The following is a 21,509-nucleotide window of genomic DNA, read 5'->3' on the forward strand; positions in this document are numbered from 1 at the left end:
CAGGAAGCAAATAGAAGATTTCCATGCTCATTTTCAGAGCATCATTTTCAATTCCTTTCAGGCAGTTTACAAACTGGCTCTGTGCCTACAGGGCACCTATAACCCTCCCACTACCTCCCACTCCTGCAGTCGTGTCACTCCTCCTTTCCCCATGGTCAGGATCTCACCTCCAGAAGCAGCTGGGTAGTGTTTCAGAAAGGCTTTTACACAACCAACATTTACCCTAACCTCATTCAAACCTGGCATTGTTTGAACACACCCTCTCTGCACAATGCTATTCCCACAGCACCAACCTGTAAAGTCCACATAACTGTATAATACAGGGCAATTTCTTAAGGCACAAACACCAAGTAATTATTCACCACCAGAAACGTAGGGTTTACATTTTTTTTTTTTAATATACATGAGAAATTCCGCTTTTCTCATGAAAATATGACAGAACACAAGCTACAAGACACCATCAGGCTCTGAACTGGAAAGCACCACCACCACCTTTTGTGCAAAACCTGGCTCTGTTAGCAGGGCACTTACCCCAACCCTGTTTGCTGCCCGCAGCCAGAAGCAGTACATTCTCCCAGGGAGCAGGTTGCACACAGTGCACTCGGGCGCAGCACCCTGGTACACCTGTCTGCGCTCCTCCTGCTCTGAGTTTGCCATCTCTATAATGTATTCTGTTATGTCAGAACCTCCATCTACAAGTGGTGGGCCTGCAAAATAAAAAGGGATTTTTTTTCTATTAATTTCACTAAGCCCTTTTTGTCTTCTAACTTGTTTCTACTTCGCCTTCTCAAGCTACAAGTCAAGCTAGATGCATGCTAAAAATCAGGGTTGCAGGTGTTCATTGCAGCTGAGCAGAACAACACCAAGCTTTTCTTCCCCCACAGGAACTGGTATATTAGTTTAAGATAGCCTTTATCAGGCTCTTTCATAAATGTCCTTCAAAAAACAGTCTATCTGCATTGCTGCTCACTTATCTCCTTTACTGAGATAAAAGTAATAAATAAAAATAAATAAAAAGAGGGTTGATTCTTTATTTGCCAATAATAACGAATGCATCAGTAACGAGGCAGCCAGCGAGGTCTCCTCGCTGGAAGACACTCATTTAACTCTGTCCATATCATTGCAGACATGCACAGTGTTCAACAGATTTTTCAGTAGCTTACCCCACTGCAACGTGATCTCCTTGGGCTTCGCCTTGCCTGCCAGGCATGGAGGGGGACATGGCCCTGGAGGAACTGCTGATGTCGTAACAGTCAGGATATCAGAAGCCTGGCAGTAACACACATCATTTCAGAGTGGAAGCAAACATTGCAGTGAAACAGATCGAAACTGCTTTCTGAAGTAAACTCATTCTCCTTGCTCTCACCTGGCTCTCCCCACCTCTGCTGACACAATGAACTCTCATTCTGTATGAAGTACCAGGCTTGAGATGATCACACACGTGCTCTCTCTGGGAACCGCTGTAGATGGTGTCCCATTTACTCCCTGCAGCAAAAAAGCCATACTATATACTGAAAAGCTCTTTCAAAAATCAACCTCAACAATTCCTGCGCAGTTATTAATGATGAAGATAAAGCACAGCACTCAAATTGAAGGACGAATTAGACAAAGAACATAACAAAAACCATACATGAGAAAAGAACAGCAATCACTACAGCGACAGTAGTGAATCACAAGCTCTGTTAGTACACAAGCCCAATTAGTAGTTAATGACAACTGCTTACCAATTCCTGCTTCTGAGATTTCCAAGAAGTATTTAGCAATGTCTGATCCTCCGTTATCTTTCGGTGGTTCTGAAAGAAAACATCACCTTAAAATGAATTACTGAGGATGTAAAGAAAATGCATTACTTTGTTATCAACTGTCCTCAGGTAACATTTAAATCTGCTGTAGAATTAATTCAAGTAAAAAAATCAATTCAAAAAGAAAACTGTGTACATCCATATAGTCACAGTACATTTTCCAGAGCAATGTTTTTTTCTATTATTAATCACGATTATATGAAGAAGTACTATGCATTGCTCCTGCAATACCATTCCCTGCAGAGACAAGTGCTCAGCCTATGGGTTTGCCTCTGTGTTTCAATCTGCATTACCAGGTGACTGCACATACACAAGTGTATGAGAACAACTCGAACACAGTGCTTACAAACCTACCCCATGCTACTTTCACACTGTGTGAATGGATCTTCCCCTTTGCAGTTGGTTTACTTGGTGGCCCAGGTTTGTCAGGGTTGGTGCTGTGTTCCACTACCTCACTTGGACTGCTTTTTCCTTCGCTGTTGTAGGCAAAGAGCTGTTTCAGGAACAAACAGAACACATAAGTGACTGGAAAGATTGATTTAATGACACATTATACAGTTCTGAGTTACAAAACTCTCCCATGCAAAACCAACAACAATTGCAGGTAAATTTCTCCAGTCTCCATAGAAAGGGTCTTAGCTATAAGAAAATGCTGAAACCCCAGAAATGCATACAGTCATAATTAAATCAGTAACAAAACATAGTACAAACCCTGAACTTATAGAATGTACTCCTTCTAAGATTTCTTAAAGTGCATGAGAGTTCATCTCCATTGTACTGTGGCTGGAAACCATAACCCTACAAAGAAATAAAAACAAGAACAAAATGCAGTCACTAATTTTCCATGATGAAATGAAAAAGTGATTGGACAGTAAGGAAAGACGTGGAAGGTGTCCTTGTAAAATGAAATTTGGGGAGAACAAAGGAAGAATAGGGGGCCCCTACAAAACAAGATAAAAGAAAAAGCTGAGAAGAAGAGTTTCAGTCCCAAGGATCTGGTTAAACAAAGTCATCTGGCAAGTACATGGCAGAAGATGCTGGCTTAGCACCTTGTGTACACCTTGTTTGCTGGGCACAATGCAGAGTGACAGACTTTACATGATACAAAGACAGTTCCAGTTGAGCAAAACAACAAACTCTGAATCCAGAGTACAAAGTATGTGTCAACAAAGGGGCGTACCACAGGGGGATGGCTGACAGGAGAATGGAGAGAATGTGAACCCCAAGTACCTCAGCCAATGGGGAAAGGGGAAGGGCTCACTAGCATTGGGGTACAGGGATAACAGGGCAGCTGTGTGTCCCCCAGAACTGTGAGAGACCCCATAGGGTTACACTCCAGTGGACTCTCGCTTTATTCAAATTAAGAAAGATGAAGACTGTCCTGTCTCCTTTGGGATAAAGATGGTTGAGCAAGCTTACTGGAGCAGAAATTTTCCTAACAGACAGATTGTTTTTTGTTGTTGTTCTTAGAGCTGGAACTTCATCTTTGTTTCATAAATGCATGCAGTGCCTGCCAGTTTATTTGGAAGTAAAATATTGGTCGAAATGTTTATTTATGCCCAACTGCGTATTGAGTTTGTATAGATGTGAAAGAAAGCTGCACTTACAGAACCTTCTTCTTCCATGTCTAGAGTGTAAGTGAGGGAGTCCTCTGAGGACACTCCGCTGGGTGGGCTCCACTGCAGGGCCAGCCAGGTCACTCCAGCTTCAACGAGCACCGGGGGTGGTGGGGCTGGGGGGACCATTCCTGCTGTGTAGTACGTCACTGTCTCACTAAACCCACTGGAAGAATGGTTTTTTTGGGAAGTTAACAATGGCATTGGGTAGCTGATGAGAGAATGAATGATATCATAAATTGTGTTTGTTACCTCATTCCAATATCGTTTTTAGCAGCTAGTCTAAGCGAGTATTTTGTGGAAGGAGAGAGTTTGGTGAGCTTATACTGCTTCAGGTGCCCGTAGTAGCATTCTTTGAAGGGTCCGTTCTTCCCCTTTAAAAAAGCAAGAACAACCTGAGCAACTTCTTGCACTGAGACCATGTGCTCCCTGCTAAGGTCATTTTCTTCACCTCTAACTTTTCCTAAATTTCACTGCACTAATTTAATAAAAACTAGATTAAAAAAAACAGTAAATCTAAAGAATTAGAAAGCTACAGTCACTCACAGCACGCTGAGCATGCCTGACAGCAATCCTGAGCACTCCAGGTACCAGAATCACATCTCATTGAGATACAATGATCTTTTGGTGCTGGAGTTGTGACAAAATGGTAATAAATCACTGCAACTGAAAATAAGCCAGAAATTTGAAGTTTTTACCACTCCGGGATATATTTCTGTAAGAAGTTCAGACTGGAGCAGTGTCTGTGACAGCTACCGAAGAGAGAAGCCAAGCACTTGATAAACAAAGGCCAGGAATTAATGCTGCTCTGACTGACAAGGACCACACGAGGACATTGAGCACGGCTCTCAGAGGATTTGAATGGATGGTCTGCTCCAGTGCTTCACTACCACCAATGGCATTCAAGATCTTTAACTGGCTTAAACACTGCCTAGGCAGTTGCACTGAAAACAGTGGATGAACCAAAGCAGAAAAGTATTCTTAAAGTACAATTGGTCATTACATTGTTGGGTACTTTTTCCACTAGAAAAGGGCTTACCTCATCCCATTCTAAAAGAAAATTAGTTATTTTGGAACCATTGTCATTTGAAGACTGAAAATAAAGAACAATGAAAAAAGTTAAAATCAAACAGTTGAACATTTACATCTTACGCACACTAAGACAACATTTTTGAGCCATCAAATCTATTTATAAATTCCAACTGCCTTTTAAAATGAAATATTTGGCATATAGCTGAAAAGGAGTCTGCAATAAGCACACAGAACGCCCTCTTTTTCCACAAACACTTGTGATAACCTGCAGCTCTGGACACAGACACACATACTCTGTAAAGAGAGCCAGAGAGGAGTGGGTAGAAGCCAGCAGCTCATTCAGTCCTTCACTCCTGATGGCTCTCCGAACTGCTACATTAATATTTGAATTAATTGTGCTTTCTAGGAAATACAAATTAGGAATTTACTAAGTGCAGATCACACAGATAATTTAACTGATATTATTTATCTATTAACAATTTTTAACAGGAGTAAACAAAGTTGTAAGAAAAACACGGAATGACAATAAAACACAGTGACTGAACCTTCATAGATTATACAGCATGTATTCAAGTCAGATCCAAAATGTAATGTACAAACGAGAGAAAGAAATTCACTGTGAGCTGGTACAAGTAACTACCAGAATTATGCAATTATAACGCTACCATCCAGAAACCCCACTTAAAAACATAGGTGCTCTATATCCTTTCTTACAGTGCCATTTCAGAAGAGAACTTTCCCACCAAACAGTTCATACTTAAGAGTGCTGCTTTCAACTCCATCCCGCTAAAGCCACATGCAAGAACTAAGCAAGCAGCAAAGGAAGCAGGAAGAAGTGATGATGATTTCAGCCATCAGCCTTAACTGAGCAACTTAAAAGCCAAAACCTAAAACAACACTACATCACAGGCAAAGCTAACATAAGCACACTGTGTATGAATACATCAGTCTGCTTTCTGCTTACCTTCCACTGCAAACTCAGGCTGTTTTTGGTTCTATTAATTAGCTTCGGTGCAGCTGGACAATCTGGCTCACAACTTTCCGTAGTGAAACTCACTAATTCTGAAACAGATTCCTTTATGGAACTGCTGGTTGCTGAAACTCTGAACAAAAGGACAACAAATTCTGTTATCACATTGGCACCTCAGAATTTAAGGAATGATTTATCAGCTTGAGAAATGCATTTAATTTTAAGTTGTCATAACAGCAACAGGGCCAGAGCCCTTCGTTACTGCAGATCACTGATTCCAAAGCATTGCTCAGAAATGAAGAAACAAAACCTCATTTCATGATCTCACTTCAGGTTTCAGTAACTGATGTTCACACAACAAACACCAGTATCCAAAAGAACTCTAAAATCATAGAATCCTAGAATAGCCTGGGTTGAAAAGGACCACAACGCTCATCCAGTTTCAACCCCCCTGCTATGTGCAGGGTCGCCAACCACCAGACCAGGCAGCCCAGAGCCACATCCAGCCTGGCCTTGAATGCCTCCAGCCAGAAGATAACCCAGTGTTTATACTTTGGAGAAACAGGAGGAGAGAGAAGATAGCAGAGTGCTGGAGACAGCGAGGCGACATTTTTAGGGAGTTAGAAGATGCATGGAAACCAGCCACAGTAACGTCCACAGCTGTGATGCTTTATGCACAGTATTCCTCAAGTTCTCTGTGACCACACCCTTCTGATGAAGCCACAACGACTTTATAATTAGCACATAAACAACAGCATTAAGCGTTCTGTTGCAGCCACATACCTGGCATGGTAATCGGTTGCTGGTCTGAGATCAGGAAGGGTAATTGTTAATTCCTCCCCACTACAAAAAGGGAAAAGAAGAAAAGTTACAGCTCTTCCTTATACTGTCAGGGATAAAAGCTTATTGAAAAGCAAAACCAAGTAGCGCACATTTAACTTTCAAGTTTTCCATTGTCCACGTAAGTCATACTGAAATTACTTAAACTTTATTGCACGTGAAGTAGGTAGGTCTGCAAGTCAACAAACAGCTCCTGATAAAGAGATTGCTGCTCGGTTAATGGTTTTAAACATCGGTATTGTGCTTAAAGGAAGAAACTAAACTTACACATAGACAGATTTAAATTTTCCACTTTTACCACTGTTGGATATTGCTACTTCAAATGTAAATGCTGCTGGACTATGACTATGGCTCTCTCCATTCTGTGAACTAACTGGGAGATTCCAGGACAGAACGGCTGATCTTGCTTGTATATCAGAAACCTATTAAAAGCATAAATAATGCAAGTAAGTTTGCTTTCTGAAATAAAAGGTATGTTAGTCAATAACACGGTGTTGCTAGTTTGCCCCTGAAGTTCCTCACGGGAGGAATTCTTTACCTTTGTAGTGGAAATATCAAGTCATTGTTTGAATTTAACATTATTTTGTTTTCACCTCTAAAATCACATTAAAGGATTTCCCTTACTTATAGGCACATTACATCATCTCAGTGTATGAAGAGGCGCTCTGTATTTCACCTGCACTGTTTGCATCACTCATTTGGAGCAAAATTTCAGATCTGGAATCTTCAGCACTGGCACCAGATCTGTGTTTAGGCACAGTCAGATGACCTCACTTTCTAAACACATTGCAACTCCATCACTTGATCTTAACATTCAACCAACAACTTGGCCAACAGCGAGAGGCTCTGATTTTAACTGCTCAAGACTCAAAACATCTTCTGTCTAAGCAAAATGTCTCTGACAAAATTCAATACAGTAAGTACAGATGTCAGAGGCATCAGTGAAAAAAAAACAACTGTAGAAAGGAATGGCTGGTCAACTAGAGCAGAAAAAATACAACCCATGCTTAATGTATTGATAGTGCAAGGAAGAGTTCATTAAACGTGCTTGGGACCACAAATCAGTGCAGTTTTAGCCTTCAGATATTCAAATTCATGTTAGCAGATTCCAGTATCTTGAGCAGTCTTGTAAATACTCAAATACTTGCTCCAATTTCATTTCATTTTCACAGATGAGCTGTTTCTGTAACTTCCATTCCCAGTACCTTACATCCTCCTTGCTCAATAAAGGCCACAGCAAGGAGCTAACAGGTTATCACTACATTTGCAGGCTCTCTGCTCTCCAGGCACTCAGGTCCTCGTGTACTCACACCACGACTCCACCAGCGGGCACAGCCTTGCCTTACAGGCTGGGAAGTGGAGTCACTCAGACTGCTTCAGTAAAAGCAGGTTTCTATATCACCATTGCCCTTTCCCAGACATAAACCCTGGCAACTAAAATACATTTTCTCTACTACAAAATATCACTACCATGATAGAAAAGGAGATCGATGAGAAAGATGTGTTATTTAACACCAAGCACGTGCCCAGAAAACAATGGTATTTTAAAGGTAATACTTACTACCGGCTTGCCAATGCTCAGGTGAGTATCACACTTCTTGGATTCCGTGTCAGATTCTGAAATTTCAAATACAAAACAGATTACAGAAAACCCCCAGAGTAAAAACCAGTCAGTTACAGAAATGCCACCACAAGATGGAGTGCGTTTCATTAAGAGCTTAACAATAGCACTTATTGTGCAAAGTTAGCTTCCCCTGTTTGTTTTGGCTGCGTGACGGTTAGAAACATGAACTATCCAAAACTAACAGCGTTACAAAAACCCTTTTAGTCCATCCTGCACAAAGGGTATATTTTCCCAACCTGAGCAGAAGTGGGTTTTCTTTGATAACACAAAAACATTCCTCTAACAACGAAAGGTGTTAAAAAATGACAGTAAGATCTTATCTTGCTATCGTATGTGCTGGTCCCTGAATGTCCACTGTAAATCACTTGCTCTGGGTGTAATTTGAAAGAAACCCGATCATCAGAATTGCATAGTGGCACACCTATGGGTACCAGACTGCATCCTGTCTTGAAAATTGTCCACATCAAACAATTCTGGATATTTTTCTCAAACATTTCTTGTTTTTTTTTTTCTGAAAGTAAGTATGCGTTGAGACAAATCTCTAATCAAGTATCTCTTGACTCCCTGAAACAAGCTGGATAGGAACTTCTACCTCTGTTTACTTCCCCAGGCACAGAGTCAGATATTTGTTTTATTTCTCTAACCTCAGTACAGCTCAGTACAGCAGTGACGCAGATGAGGACTGTCCCTCGCTGCCTAAAAAGATCATTTACTTTAAGATACACACACACCACTGAAGAGATGCAATTAATTTATAGAACCTTGATAAGAAACCAGGTGCACACTGGTGACAGTGTTCCAAACCAGCACAAAGGACATTGACACAAAGTATTTTAGTACATGCAAGTAAATAGCCAGGAGCTATTAAAAAGCTCAAACATTCATTTCAGCAAAATAATGTATTGCACTGAAACTGCAGCTGATCAAACAGCAACCTGTGAAGGCAGTTGCTCAAACCATCCTATTTCTTTGAGTCTCACATAACTCCTGGTTACCCAAAAAACTAGGAAAGAACAACACCAGAAGTCACTTATGTGAGTACAACAGTTCATCCTCACTTGGAACACCAAGCAGAGTCCCAGGTCAGAAAAGGCAGAGCCATGAGAGGCTTAGAATCAAATCTTCCCAAACATCTCATTTGGAAAAACCTCAAATGATCCAGGTTGATACAACCAGTATTTCTATGGGATCATAAATAAATGAACGGCTAAAAATGCAAACACAGAAAAGCTACATCAGGCTTTACTCAGCCCCACACAGATGGAGAAAATTCACAAATCCAATTTTCTGCAGAAACCATTTTGCAGTGAACACATAGCAGCTCCTAACTACCAAAGATGTACCACGTTGGTGTTCTGTTAACCTTTTTGATGCAACCTACCTCCCATTTCTGCATCTGGACTGCCCTTTGTTTTTCCTATCTGCTTCTGCTTTAGCGGCCCTCCTGTCCCTTGCTGTCCCTTTCCATTTCCGTTCTGAACTGCTGCACTGGAAGAATTATTAACTTTATGTGGTGAAGATGGAGGACTGTTGAGCTTATTGTTAGTGTGACCGCTCGCTTGTCTGTCTTTCAGCCTCTTCTTCAGGTGCTCTTGCATTTTGAGACTCCTTTCATCTCGCTGAATAAAGTTTGTCCTTCCATGAGAACGAGGTTCTAGAAAGCAAAAGAAACACTGCTTTTGATCTCAAACTGAGTTCACATTTGTTGTTGCTTTTGTCTGATTTAATTCAGACCACCATCTTGTTAGTTGCTTGGGATTAAGCCTGAAAGTCGCCCTCCTTCCCCTGATACATATTCATATTTTCAAAGCAGTGTAAACAAGCACAGGACCCAAGCTAACTTTTTAAAATGCAGCTGAGGTGCTTCTATTTTATGCTAGACATTATCTGAAATAGTTTAATTAACGATTTAAACTTGATAGAAGGAGAATCATCTTCCACGGTCTAATTTCTTCCTGCATTAAATGCCAGTTTTCAGAAGCAGTTTATAGGCTGTCTCAGGTCAGCAGGGATCCTCCCATGAAATACTGCTTCAGTCAGCTATTAAATATAGAGCAGACCTGCATTTCAATCTCCAGCATGGATGACTATGATTTTTGGTGCATGTGTCATTACTTTTTATTTTCTTTCCAGTCCCACTTGGATTCTGTCTAGCAAAAAATACATCCATGTATTAACATTAAATTTCAAAAGCTGCATGCCAAGGCTGCAGCCAAACACAGCAGCTTTTGAGAGCACAATTTCAGAGGAAGGCAGAAGCAATCACTGGGGCATCAACAGCAACAAAAGTAAGGAGCCATTTAAAAACACGTGCAGCGCCATAACATTTCAAAGCTTTTGCTTTTGCAATAAATCCTTACAAACAGAAGTTTCAACTTTATATACTGATACTTTGCACATGCAGAGTGCCATAGGCTGGGCTATAAACAGCTGTGTTTACTGTAAGGAACCCGCAAACAGGCACAGGGTTTCAGGGAGGCTGGAATCACAGGAAACATGAGAAGGAGCTACCAGCAGAACTCAGGTGTCCCAGCCCACACGCTGAGCAGGACGACTCCTCATGTATTTCAGCACTGCCCGCATGCTCACCTTGCTCCTGGAAAACGTGTGGTGGTGGATGCTGGTGGATGAACTGCGGCGGCAGCTCTCCTGTCCCAGGGACGGGGGGGTACACCGGGTGTGGGGGGTGGGGGAGCAGAGCATGGTGATGATGCATGTAATGGGGCACGTGGGGGGGAGGATGAGGAGGAGGATGCATGGAAGGATGGAATTCAGCCGAGTGTGGCAACACCACCACTTTGCGAACTCCATTTTCTTCCACCACCTGTCAAGCAATGTAAGAAATGGAAAGTCAGTACAGAAACAAGCTTGCAAACATTGCATCTTTAATAAGGAATCTCCAGGCCTAAGTCTGCACCCAGCAATCTGACAGTCGGGGATATACAAACAGAAGTGGATCCCAGTGGAAACCCAGCACGCGTTACTGGAACGAACTGGGGTTTCAAGCTGTCAGATGTAAGAAGCTGAGCCTCACACCTCAAAGCATTAAGCAATCCACAGTCTATGAATTATTTATACTTTTTTTTTTTTAAGAAAACCGAGTAGTGTGGATTGACCAGGGTGCAGTACTGTAGCTGCAACTACAGCCTGCTTTAGACCAGATCCAGTCTGACAGCACGAGCCATGTGCAAGTTGCTGCACGCTGTGCCCTCCGCAGAGCACAGCTGCACACATGTCCACAGCCTGTGGCAAGCACACAGCGCTGCATTCAGCTCTGCTGCCTCGTGCTGTGATCCAACCCAACTCAGACGTCAGGAAAGTTCATGTCTGCCATGGGCTAAGGGAATTCAGACAGGGAACCTGTCTGCATGGCTCAGCTCTGGGATCAAAAGGTGCCGGTGCTCCAACACACAGAAAAGAGACTGCATGTGTATGGACAGGCACACACACACTGTGAGCATGTCCTAAACTGGCAAGGCGGTGGAGCAGCTAGACTGTAGTAAATCCTGTTTAAAGGTAGGCAGCAAATGAATTGTTTTCTGTTCTCCCTCACACAAAATAATAATCAGGAATGACCAATGTAATTGGAAAAAAAAAATCACTACTAGGAAAATGCTCAATTTTAAGGTCAAACAGACACTTCCAAATTAATCGCCTTGGTAGGAAAACGGGGCATTTTTCTTAGATTGGTTTAAAATTAGTCTGCAGCTTTTTGCTTCCTTCTGTGAGCTGCACATCTGTGGGTGGGAAGGGCCTTCAGTGCTGCAGCACTGATGCAGTGTTGGGTCCCAGCGCAGCTCTGGGCTGAGGCTGTGGGGAGGCACTCCAGCTGCTGGCTGGCAAACAAACCAGAGATGCAAGCCTTTTTTTATGCAATCTGTAAAGTAAATCATATAAAATAAAAACTGCTCTTAGATAAGTTCAAATCTTCCACATAGCCCTCTGTTACTAAAACATACACAACTTATGTTTTCAGGCGTTTATAAAAAGCACTTTCCTCAAAGCAGACCATATTCTTTATCCTGTTAGTTCCTTCGAGATCCTCTCTTAAAGCATGTTTGGTTTGGCTGTAAGAAATCACTCCAGCATTTCCTAGTTGGCAAAGAAGGCATTACGGATGTTGAAATACTGCTCATGCCAAAAGTACATTTTGAAAAGCTCCTTAGCAAAAGATAGAGCAAACGAAGCAGAAGTATTCTGCAGAAGGGAAATAGGACGTGTCCAGTCCCAAACTGCTATGACAGAGTTCAGCTGCACAATGACCTCGGAGCCAGCTGTGCTACCAGGAATTCTTAACAGACCTCACCAAGGAGAAAAAAAAAAAAAAAGATTTGAGGTCACTTAAGACCAAAGTCTGTGCTACACTGAATGTGGTTTGTTCTGGAAGCAGCGTGGGGGGCTTTCTGATTTATCAACGGATCTGAACACCCCACTTCACCTACATGACTGTACACAGTACTGTAACACACACATTCACACATGCAAGCCAGCGCTCACAGCAGAGGTTGTGGGTTACACTTACTCTGTGCATACAGTAACCAAGCAAGCACAAGAAGCCTATGTTCTGGCAGAAGGGATACAATGCTACAATAAAATTTTCATATCATTTTACAGTTTGAAGCTGCTACATCTCCACTATGCACTGCTGAATCTCTTCATTGCGCTTTGGAAGAAAGCAGCATAAATACTTCTGGGTTCCTTCAGACAGTTCTGAGAACAGCAAGCTCAAGTCTCATACGTTGATGAGTTTTTACACATGTGGCTACACGGCTCTCAGTCCTACTTGGAAACCTCCAGATTCTGAACATTACCAGACACCAAGAAACACAGCCTAGCCCATGGGGGGAAAAAAGTTTCTCATTACTTTCCTTTAAAAACGCATTAATTCGAAAGTAAATCAAACTGAACTTCAAGTATGTCTGATAGGAGTCCAAGTACCACACACTGCTCTGATCTGCCATGACTTAACAGCACAGCAGAGTGGAAAATCAGTGAGAATGGAAAAGTTAAGGCAGGAGAGAAGCCCAGAGCCCTGCTGTTTTCCTAGGCACGTGTCACCAGCATTAACACTCCTGCTTACACTCCTGCTATAACAGTGGAGTCTTTTGCTGAAAGCTAAGGAGATCAGAGCTGGGAGATGAACAGAGTTATGTTACAATAGAAGAATTTTATGAGAAAACATTAAAAAGAAATAACTTATGCAGTCTGGGGGAAAAAAAAAGACCTAAGAGATGAAAGAGGTTAGTACCAACCTGTGGTCCATATAACCTCAATACAAGAAACTCGAGTCTCATACCCATAGTGGAGACAAGTTCACCTGCTGCCAGCAGCCGTGCTCCCAGAGGCTGCTCTAACACAGCCAAGCACCGTTACACCCATCAGCCCTCCAGTACTTTGTGGTCTGCAGTCCACAGAGATATGCCCTGAGCACTTACTTTCACCCTGAAAACAGGGCTGAAGAAAAATCAGGATGTGCATGGTGTTAATGGAACTCAACGGCCAATTCAGTCACTCATTGTCTCACCAAAAGGAATCTTTTATGGCCACCTAACTATCGAAGAAAAAATACTAACAGCCCTGAGAACTGGCTCAAGTTTTAACAAGCAAACAGATGGAGAGAGCACCTGCAACAAAGTCAGACAAATATTTGGTGGGTTCAATGGAAAAAATGAGAAATGCTTTTAACAGTTGTTAGAGAGAAAACAATCGATATCTTTCTTGTTAAACAGCCACACCCACAAACACACTTCAACACGAGAATAAATCAACATTTACCTGAGATACGTAACCGGGAGGCACAAAAATAGGCGGCATAGAACCATTAGGTGACATCATAGGAACATGGGCTGGACCTGGGAAGCAAAGAGGTGCCACTTCACAACAGGTATGGCTCTGGGACAACAGTTTTCACAAGTGATGAGCGCCAACACCATTTGCATTATAGTAATGCTGACAAACAGCCTACCTACTTTTTAAAAAATAAATGTATATTATTTTTCACATCAGGCTGCAGGACTGTATTCCTCCCTTGGATGTGATGGAAGCAGAATGGACATGTTTTGTATAACATCATTTGAGATGGTGAAAAACATTCCTGCAATGGAAGCACTGATAAATTCAACTTGACTTACAGGAGATATTTTGAACCAGCAGCAGATGTGCAGCTCAGTCACCTACCCACAAGCCAAACAGTGGTTTGTAACCGCACAGAGGGCAGTGACTCTTCCCTCGGTACTAACACACTGCTAATGCCACTGCCTTGCATTGCAGCAAGGTCACACAGCACCCATTAAAGTTGTTTAGATAGGACTAAATCTCAGAAGTTCATGTGCTGTGAATCTGAGAAGATAGATACTTGAGGACCACTAGAAGAGCAGCTGAGATGCTGACCTCTTAAAAGCTATCAGCAAAGCGTGCAGAGCTGCAGGGAAGCCTGCCAGTTTTCCAGCACTGTCTTGTTTGTGCTTTAAGTACAAACTGAAAAAATCTGGTTTATTGCATTGCAGAGCACATAAAAACACATCCGATGTAACAGAAACAAACTGTAGTAATTTTTATGATATTTATGATACTTTATGTTATTTGATTTAGTATTCCAGTCTTTCCCTTACCTTGAATACACTGAATGTGTCCATCTTCAGTTGTAATTGTAAATGTTTCACCTGGGTTCACCTGCACAAGAATAACCTGTTAAAAAAAAAAAAAAGGAAAACAAAATATAAAGCAGTTAGTTAGCTTTTTATTTATTTACTTTAAAGATTACTTAACCTCTATGCATGTATCTTACTTCATGTAATTTTAAGCATTCCTGAGAAGCACTCTCCATTGCTCAGAACAGGAAGTTTGCACAGACCTGTTACGTTTAAGCAGTGTATGTAAAACAAGACCCAAAGGAACAGCTTGTTAAACACTGGTCAACACCAACTCTACAGCTTCTGCATACTGCTATATTCATCTTTTTTTTTACTTGTAACATGGGATGTGGAAGCATAAATGAACACAGACCCTACCCCAGTGAGTTCACAGGACAGGAAACAATTCTGCTCTGGGTAGGTAGGCTGCTTCTGGACATGAGCACAGCACCTGGAGAAGTCACACAGCAATACTCACTGCGGTTCCAGCAAGAGGTCAGGGCAGACAGCACTGTTCAAAACAGTGAAATTGTAACACTGAACTGTAACTAATTCTGTCACTTCCGTGCATCAGTAAACGTGTAGCTTTAACTCCACTACATTTCTAGTAGTAGAGAAAGTGATGCAATGTTTTCTGTTGGTTTCTGTTACACAACATACCAAACAGACAATAATAGGCTGGGGATTTGCCAGAGCACAAAGGAAATACAAAGTCTGCAGTGAAGAACTGCTGCTGGGATGGACCCCACAGGCAGGTATTTAAGCTCACAACTCATCTCCAAGGACAAGAGAAATCAGAGGCAGGAAAGGGATGCTTTAAAAATTCAGAGCCTTTGAACAGGTCCCATCTTCAGAAGAAGTTCCAATTAACTGAAGTTCAGGAAACGATTAACTGAACTGAGTGAAAAGGATCCTAAGTAGTGTAAGCACAGGACTGCAGAGCAGCACAGAGGCTGGAATGTCAGGAATGCACAGGGCAATGTCTCAGAGGAATGACTCACTATAACTAATGAAGCAAATGCAATTCCATCTACCTTCCATCAAGGAAAACTTCCAGGAAGCCTGAGTGCTCCTCAGGAGTCAGCCTAAGCCTGGTAAGAGGCGGCACAGGGCACTCAGTAAGGCTGACACGTCCAGGTGCCCCACACAACCATTTTGGAACTAATGGGATCAGCACAGTTTGAGAGCTATTTCAAAGCACTGCTCAGCATTTTGCTGCTATGCACTTTCTATTGCTGAAGTATTTGGGGTTTTTTTTTTTGTTGGGTTTTTTTTTTTTTTTTTTTTTGGAACAAGAAACTCTTCCAGAAAACTTCTGAGTTCCTTTCTGTGAAATGGAACTGATGAGTTGGAAGCTGCATCTGACTGACAGGACTTGCCAAACAGCACACATTTTACTTCTACAAACAAAACCACTCTGCAATACTTTATAATTAGCCCATCCTCTCTGGCACTGGCAGCAAAATGATTAAAACTCATCTGCCTTAATAAAGCTTCCAAGTTAATACTCTACTTAACAGCAAGCTTGCATAAGTGAGCTGTGGCTCAGTAGCTTCTACTCCCTGCAAGTGAGAGCAGCAGAGGGGAGCAGCACTGCGTGTGTAATGTGACTGCAGGATGGCAGCACGGCTGTTTATAAACAGTGAGAAATGCTGGCACAGTGACATAAAGTGACATTCTCACCCCATGAAGACAGACACACCTATTTTCACTAGACAGGCTTACTCGTTATTTCCAAAATAACCCAGTTATAAGGCTCAGAGACTATCTGCTTTCAAGTCTGCTCTTAAAAGGCCATTTTTCCGTTCATCTCCAAGACTCGACTTTTTTAAACCCCACCCGACCGCAAACAGCCTCTACTTGGCTCCCCAGACTCCAATGACAGTCACCTTTTGGTCACTCACTGCACACTGATACTCTACACACTGGTCTGTACAAGGATGTGCTACACAAACACAGCGACAGAGCTGATCTCCAATGAGACTCATCTCTTTTCCTCATGTAACAAGAAACACCAGCTACTGAATAATCTCACAGCTGGTCAGTGTCTAAAATTTCATGTTGCTAATGCTAGAACTGCAGAACGAGCTGAGATATTCCATAGCTTTGTTTATTTCAAGACACAGTCGTCTTATCTCCAGAGTAAGAGAAAAAAATGCAGAGTACAATTACTCATCACTTCTTTTTTAGTAAGGCCTATCATTTCTACAAGGAAGTGCCCTACAACTGAAATATTGCAGGTCTCTCCTCTTTCCCACCTGTAACGTTTACAAAATAGAAGAGATTTAATTTAAAATCTTCCAGCATACACTGCTCCCCAGATCCTCAGCAGCTCACAGTGTTGCTGTACCCTATCTATTCGCTCTGCGTTCAAATACACCAAGGTCTTCACAGATACCATCCCCACCATTTCACAAGAGAGTTATCCTCCAGAAACTTCTATACAACTTTCCCTTCTGAATTAATCCCCTAATTCCTATTTTAATTACTGCCAGATACGTAAAGCTACATACCAACCAGAAAGCTACATACCAACTTTGTTCCTCACTTCAACAAGGCCATTATTTGACTCTAGGCACATAATGCCTTCAGATTTATCTTTTGTTATTCCTGCAGTTCAGTTATGTCAACAAACCAAACACCCTTTTCTTTCCTACAAGGACCAGTTATGCTTGCAGCTTCTTCAATTAAGATCCCAAGTTAAAACAACAGGACGTCTGTGAGATTTCAGTGGTCCTTCAGCAATGTATGTCCCAACGATGAGAAGACACCTCAGCATTTACAGTAGAAGGCACTTCACTTTTATTGCCCAAGTACTAAATTTACTTCAAATTTAGTGACAATCTGTGCAAGCTTGTACTGTTGTCTGTATTTCTACTGATAATAAGTGCTTACGAAGGGTTGCATCCCCCAGAATTCTAAAGTTTCAGCTCTATCAGGTTTCACTAGTGTGCTGTAATTATTAATGAAGATTCCTAGCATCAGGAAACCAGAGGTCTTTCCTCTCCTCTACATTTCCCTGCAACCGGTTTCTCAATTTAAAGTGCTGCAGCTTCTTTCTAATCTGTATTGATTTGTTTTATTATGTATTAAATCCACACATTTTCCCCTTTACTATTTGATTTTCTTTTTAGTTTAATACTAAAGACTTACATGTGTATAAAACACTGCAAATTAAAAGCAATCTTTTCATATTCCCTCTGCAAGTAATACTGAATGATTTTCTTCCTCTTTATATTCGCACTTCTGACAGTATCAGTGTTGAGAACCACACACTTGCAGAGTCACAGAACAGGATGGAAAGGACCTCACGTTCACCCACTTCCAGCCCCCTGAGACTGCATCAGATTGTTCGAGGCACCATGCAGCCCAGCCCTGAACAATTCCTTGGAGGGACTGACTGCAAATCAGTAGCACAGTTGCTTCCCTTGCAGCCTTCTCTCAGCCACCACAAAAGTTGGCCAGCAAATAGTTTGTTTGAATCTGTTCTGTCTTCTACAGTACACCTGAATGCCAGCCTCCCTGCAAGCCCTGCAGGCACGGTGTGACAGGGACCCGGATGGAAGCACAAGGGATGGACTTGCCTGTTGGATGCTGTCCCCATTAACCATGTGAGGTAGAAGTGGCACTTCGTTCAATAGAGGCGTAGCTTCTAACGGAGGCGGCTGGTCGGCCATCATGTCTGAAAACCATTCATTGACAACTGCTCACTTTAACCTCCTGCTGAAACAAAAAGACAGCACCAGTATTAGGTTTCAGCCACTCCCCTTTCCCAAATAAGTCTCTACTTCGTTTGCCAAACATGGTACCAATAATTGAGAAGAAAAACACAGCGGTGCCTCCAGCATTCCACAACTCTGCCCCAAAGATCTGCAAGTAATCTGACCTTAATTGGAGCCTAAAGTTGGTATGAAGCATTCCCTTCTGCCCTCATTGCACATTTAAGAACTTGTGCAAACGGACAGGCTAGACAGCACAGAGGGCATCACCTCAGATGTCCGTGTTCTTTCCAACAGTGCTCTCAAGGAGCACAAGATATTATCCTGTTCTCAAGTACTATATATCAGCAATACATATCCTCCTTCCAAAAATACATCCTTTAAAATAGCACACATACCCCCCTCGACATACCACAAGGGATGACATCGCTACGTAAGAGATGTGATTACACAGCAGCATCATTTATGTTCACGCAGCACTTTATTCTTAAAATTTGGAGTTTTCTAAGTTTCTGAAGTCACTGTAAATAAAGTTTTACACCAAATAATTCATAGAACATACACACATTTCAGCCTCTGTGGTGATCAAAAACCCTCCAATCTCCCCAGTTGCAATGTGCCATTAGTACATTGGTACTAATGTTGGTGTTGGTACGGTGAAAACAAAGCCTAAGGCAGTGTGAGACAGACTAGAGAGCTTTCTATAGGAGTCTTTAAATGAGTACCATAGAGAACTGCAACTGGAAAAGCACTGCATAGTTGTGAGCTTCCCGTGAATGATCCATAATTACAACAAAGCAAAACGCAGTGCAACTCTTCATGAATTTTTGATGAACAGTTAATTCAGCGTCCATAAAAAGCACAAGGTAACAGGATACAGGAAATGCTGCCATTTCCTTCTCCTTTCCCATTACCTCCCATAACCCAGACAGAAGACCAAAATGCATTTAGGACAGACCAATTTACTACATGAAAAAGCAAAACAGAAACAATGCAAAAACACCATCTCACTCTATGCACGAACCAAGCCAGACTATGTGCACAACTGCTAAGCCAATATGGAAATAGCAGTGTTTAGAAAAACATCACAACTGGACTCTCAATCTCTTCTGACGTTAAGCTCAGCTTGCCCAGAGAGGGCCCGCACTAAAGGCCAACATTACAGGGTCCTCCTGCACTGCTGCTGCCAGACGAGGAGGTTGGGAGCGGCACAAACACACTCATTCTTGTTTGCAAGAGCATCTCAAAAGAACTGAAACAATCACACAGCCACAAAATACAGCACAACGGAACAGCCCATGGTAGTCCTGGCTCTGCACACCAGCCACCCCCTGGCCCTGCTCCTGCTATGGGATCTTGGGAGACCAAAGAAGACTGCAGGGGTGCAAGGGCCACATAGGACTTCAAAGTGCCAATTTGTATCAGGTTCACCCTAAATATACCCAACCACCTTAGCATGTTATTTATTCCCTGAATAAAATCACCTTCGCTTCTGTTTGCCAGGTTGTGAATGACCACTGCCAAGGAAACAGCTCATCTGATTGTATATAACTATTTCACTTAAAATAACTGCTAACGCTGCCGGTCCACGGGCTAAAATTACGGCTGCAGTTTCTTCTACTACAACCCTCCTATTTTTAGAGGTTTCTAGCTAAGACTTCAGAGAAACCGCTTCCATAATAGGAATTCAGTACACACGAGCAGATTAAAAATACATTGTTTTATATATATAAATAAATACGTAAAGCACACGTGTCTTCATGCACGGTCTCTATTTCATTCATCCAGGAACCTCAACGACGATAGAAATTAGCAACTAACACGAAGGGGAAAACCCCTGACCAAAAAGCCACCAGATCCACACTCAGCAGCTCAGCTGAGCACACAAATGCTGTACCATTTTGTCATTTTGATTAAAACAAGAGACTAAAATCTGACGTACAGCAGAGCGCGCATCCAGCAAAGCACTCACATGGCCATCTCAGCATGGGACACAAGCAAGTAAAAAATAACAACTGCGTGCCTCAGGAACTGAATCTGCCTCAGTACTCCGCAATCATCCTTGACAACAGTCAGATCAACCTGCTCCATTTATGACACTGAGTGCTCACATTGGTTTCCACGTTAAGCTTCCCTGTTCTAACACCTACAACTAACATTTTTCAGACCTTCATTTATATGACAGTTTACCAACAGCTGTGAAATATGGATTTCAAATCACTCGATCAATGTGACCAGACCCTATGAGTTCGGTTTTGCCACATCTGGCTGTGCCAAAATAGGGTAGTAAGGATTTTTAAAGCCAAGAAATCAGCTCAGATTTTAGAAGTGCACTCTGAGAAGCGCTGAGCGATCCAACAGCGCCAACGTAACGCGGTTCATCATGCTAACCATATTAAAAAAGGCAATATTTTCCACCGACATTACAAAGGCTTCTAAGAAAAACAGAAAACCTTAATGACCAGCCTTCCAGAAAACAATGACAGCACACAGCACCGGGCCTGACCTCACTTCCTGACACAGAAAAACGCACAGCCTGCACGGCTGCAATGTGGGCCTTCCCCTTCCCAGCCCCGATGCTCCTCCAGCAGCACTGCAGTCATCCTGGAGCTGCTCCAGCTCTGAGCTCCCACTGAGCACAGTGTTCGTAGACTGAACCCGCGTGCAGCTGAAGTCAGCACCTCTAGGATGGAGCAGCCCTGCTTCATGCCACCAGCTCTACTGTCCATCTGGGAAACCCCACTGACTTCCATGAGACGTTCTGAAAATGAAATCTCAAATGGTTTCAGCCCAAAAGAGAAAGAAATACGCTATTCCTATTTACGGCTGTAGCTATTAACAAAAGTTGACTGAAATGAATAGAAGAGATGCTCACCGCATGCTGGGTTTGCAAAACCACACTGGGTTACATGTCAGTGTGCAGAATGGAATGAGGTGCCACTCTCAACCTCAGCTCACACCAGCACTGCTGTGTGCACAACAACAGGAAACTTCCAACCTGTGCTAGCAGTTCCCCTAAGGACAAGCCACGGCTGTAAGCACCCTTCTGCACACAGGCACTGCTTCTGCCTCACCCAGAGCTCTGCAAGAGCAACCAGCAGTAGCACATCCCCACATCTGCAGGCATGCTTCGCTTCTGGCAGTGACCACGATCTGATTGGGTTGGACTGGAATCTCCTGAGGTCCCTTCCAACCTCTGCAACTCTGTGGTTCATAGAATTGTAGAATATCCCAAGTTGAAAGGGATCCACAAGGATCATCAAGTCCAACCCTG

The 21,509-nt window shown here is 42.5% G+C and overlaps 1 protein-coding gene and 1 long non-coding RNA gene across 22 annotated transcripts in view; one reads left to right on the forward strand and one right to left on the reverse strand.

The window, feature by feature from the left end:
- Positions 1 to 21,509, reverse strand: part of LOC422151 (fibronectin type III domain containing 3A-like) — a 37,731-nt gene that overhangs the window by 6,426 nt on the left and 9,796 nt on the right. For 14 of the 21 annotated variants that reach the window (XM_046940935.1, XM_004940558.5, XM_046940929.1 and 11 more), the window contains 18 exons: positions 18,101 to 18,239; positions 14,496 to 14,571; positions 13,660 to 13,736; positions 10,474 to 10,708; positions 9,266 to 9,538; positions 7,822 to 7,877; positions 6,528 to 6,682; positions 6,204 to 6,263; positions 5,415 to 5,553; positions 4,458 to 4,511; positions 3,671 to 3,792; positions 3,410 to 3,584; positions 2,514 to 2,600; positions 2,157 to 2,295; positions 1,725 to 1,793; positions 1,367 to 1,485; positions 1,164 to 1,269; positions 532 to 707 (listed from right to left, as the gene is read on the reverse strand). In XM_046940935.1, the coding sequence (XP_046796891.1) occupies positions 532 to 707; positions 1,164 to 1,269; positions 1,367 to 1,485; positions 1,725 to 1,793; positions 2,157 to 2,295; positions 2,514 to 2,600; positions 3,410 to 3,584; positions 3,671 to 3,792; positions 4,458 to 4,511; positions 5,415 to 5,553; positions 6,204 to 6,263; positions 6,528 to 6,682; positions 7,822 to 7,877; positions 9,266 to 9,538; positions 10,474 to 10,708; positions 13,660 to 13,736; positions 14,496 to 14,571; positions 18,101 to 18,196 (2,214 nt within the window). In that variant the 5' untranslated portion in view covers positions 18,197 to 18,239. The remainder of the gene's footprint in view (positions 1 to 531; positions 708 to 1,163; positions 1,270 to 1,366; positions 1,486 to 1,724; positions 1,794 to 2,156; positions 2,296 to 2,513; positions 2,601 to 3,409; positions 3,585 to 3,670; positions 3,793 to 4,457; positions 4,512 to 5,414; positions 5,554 to 6,203; positions 6,264 to 6,527; positions 6,683 to 7,821; positions 7,878 to 9,265; positions 9,539 to 10,473; positions 10,709 to 13,659; positions 13,737 to 14,495; positions 14,572 to 18,100; positions 18,240 to 21,509) is intronic. The other 7 variants (XM_015278350.4, XM_420152.8, XM_046940932.1 and 4 more) reach the window with 1 other exon arrangement.
- On the forward strand, positions 13,691 to 18,239 carry LOC121110546. The gene is made up of 2 exons (XR_005859742.2): positions 13,691 to 13,768; positions 13,891 to 18,239. It is a non-coding gene; the product is annotated as an uncharacterized LOC121110546 (long non-coding RNA).

This window comes from Gallus gallus, chromosome 4, assembly GCF_016699485.2.
Source record: "Gallus gallus isolate bGalGal1 chromosome 4, bGalGal1.mat.broiler.GRCg7b, whole genome shotgun sequence".
NCBI lineage: Eukaryota > Metazoa > Chordata > Aves > Galliformes > Phasianidae > Gallus > Gallus gallus.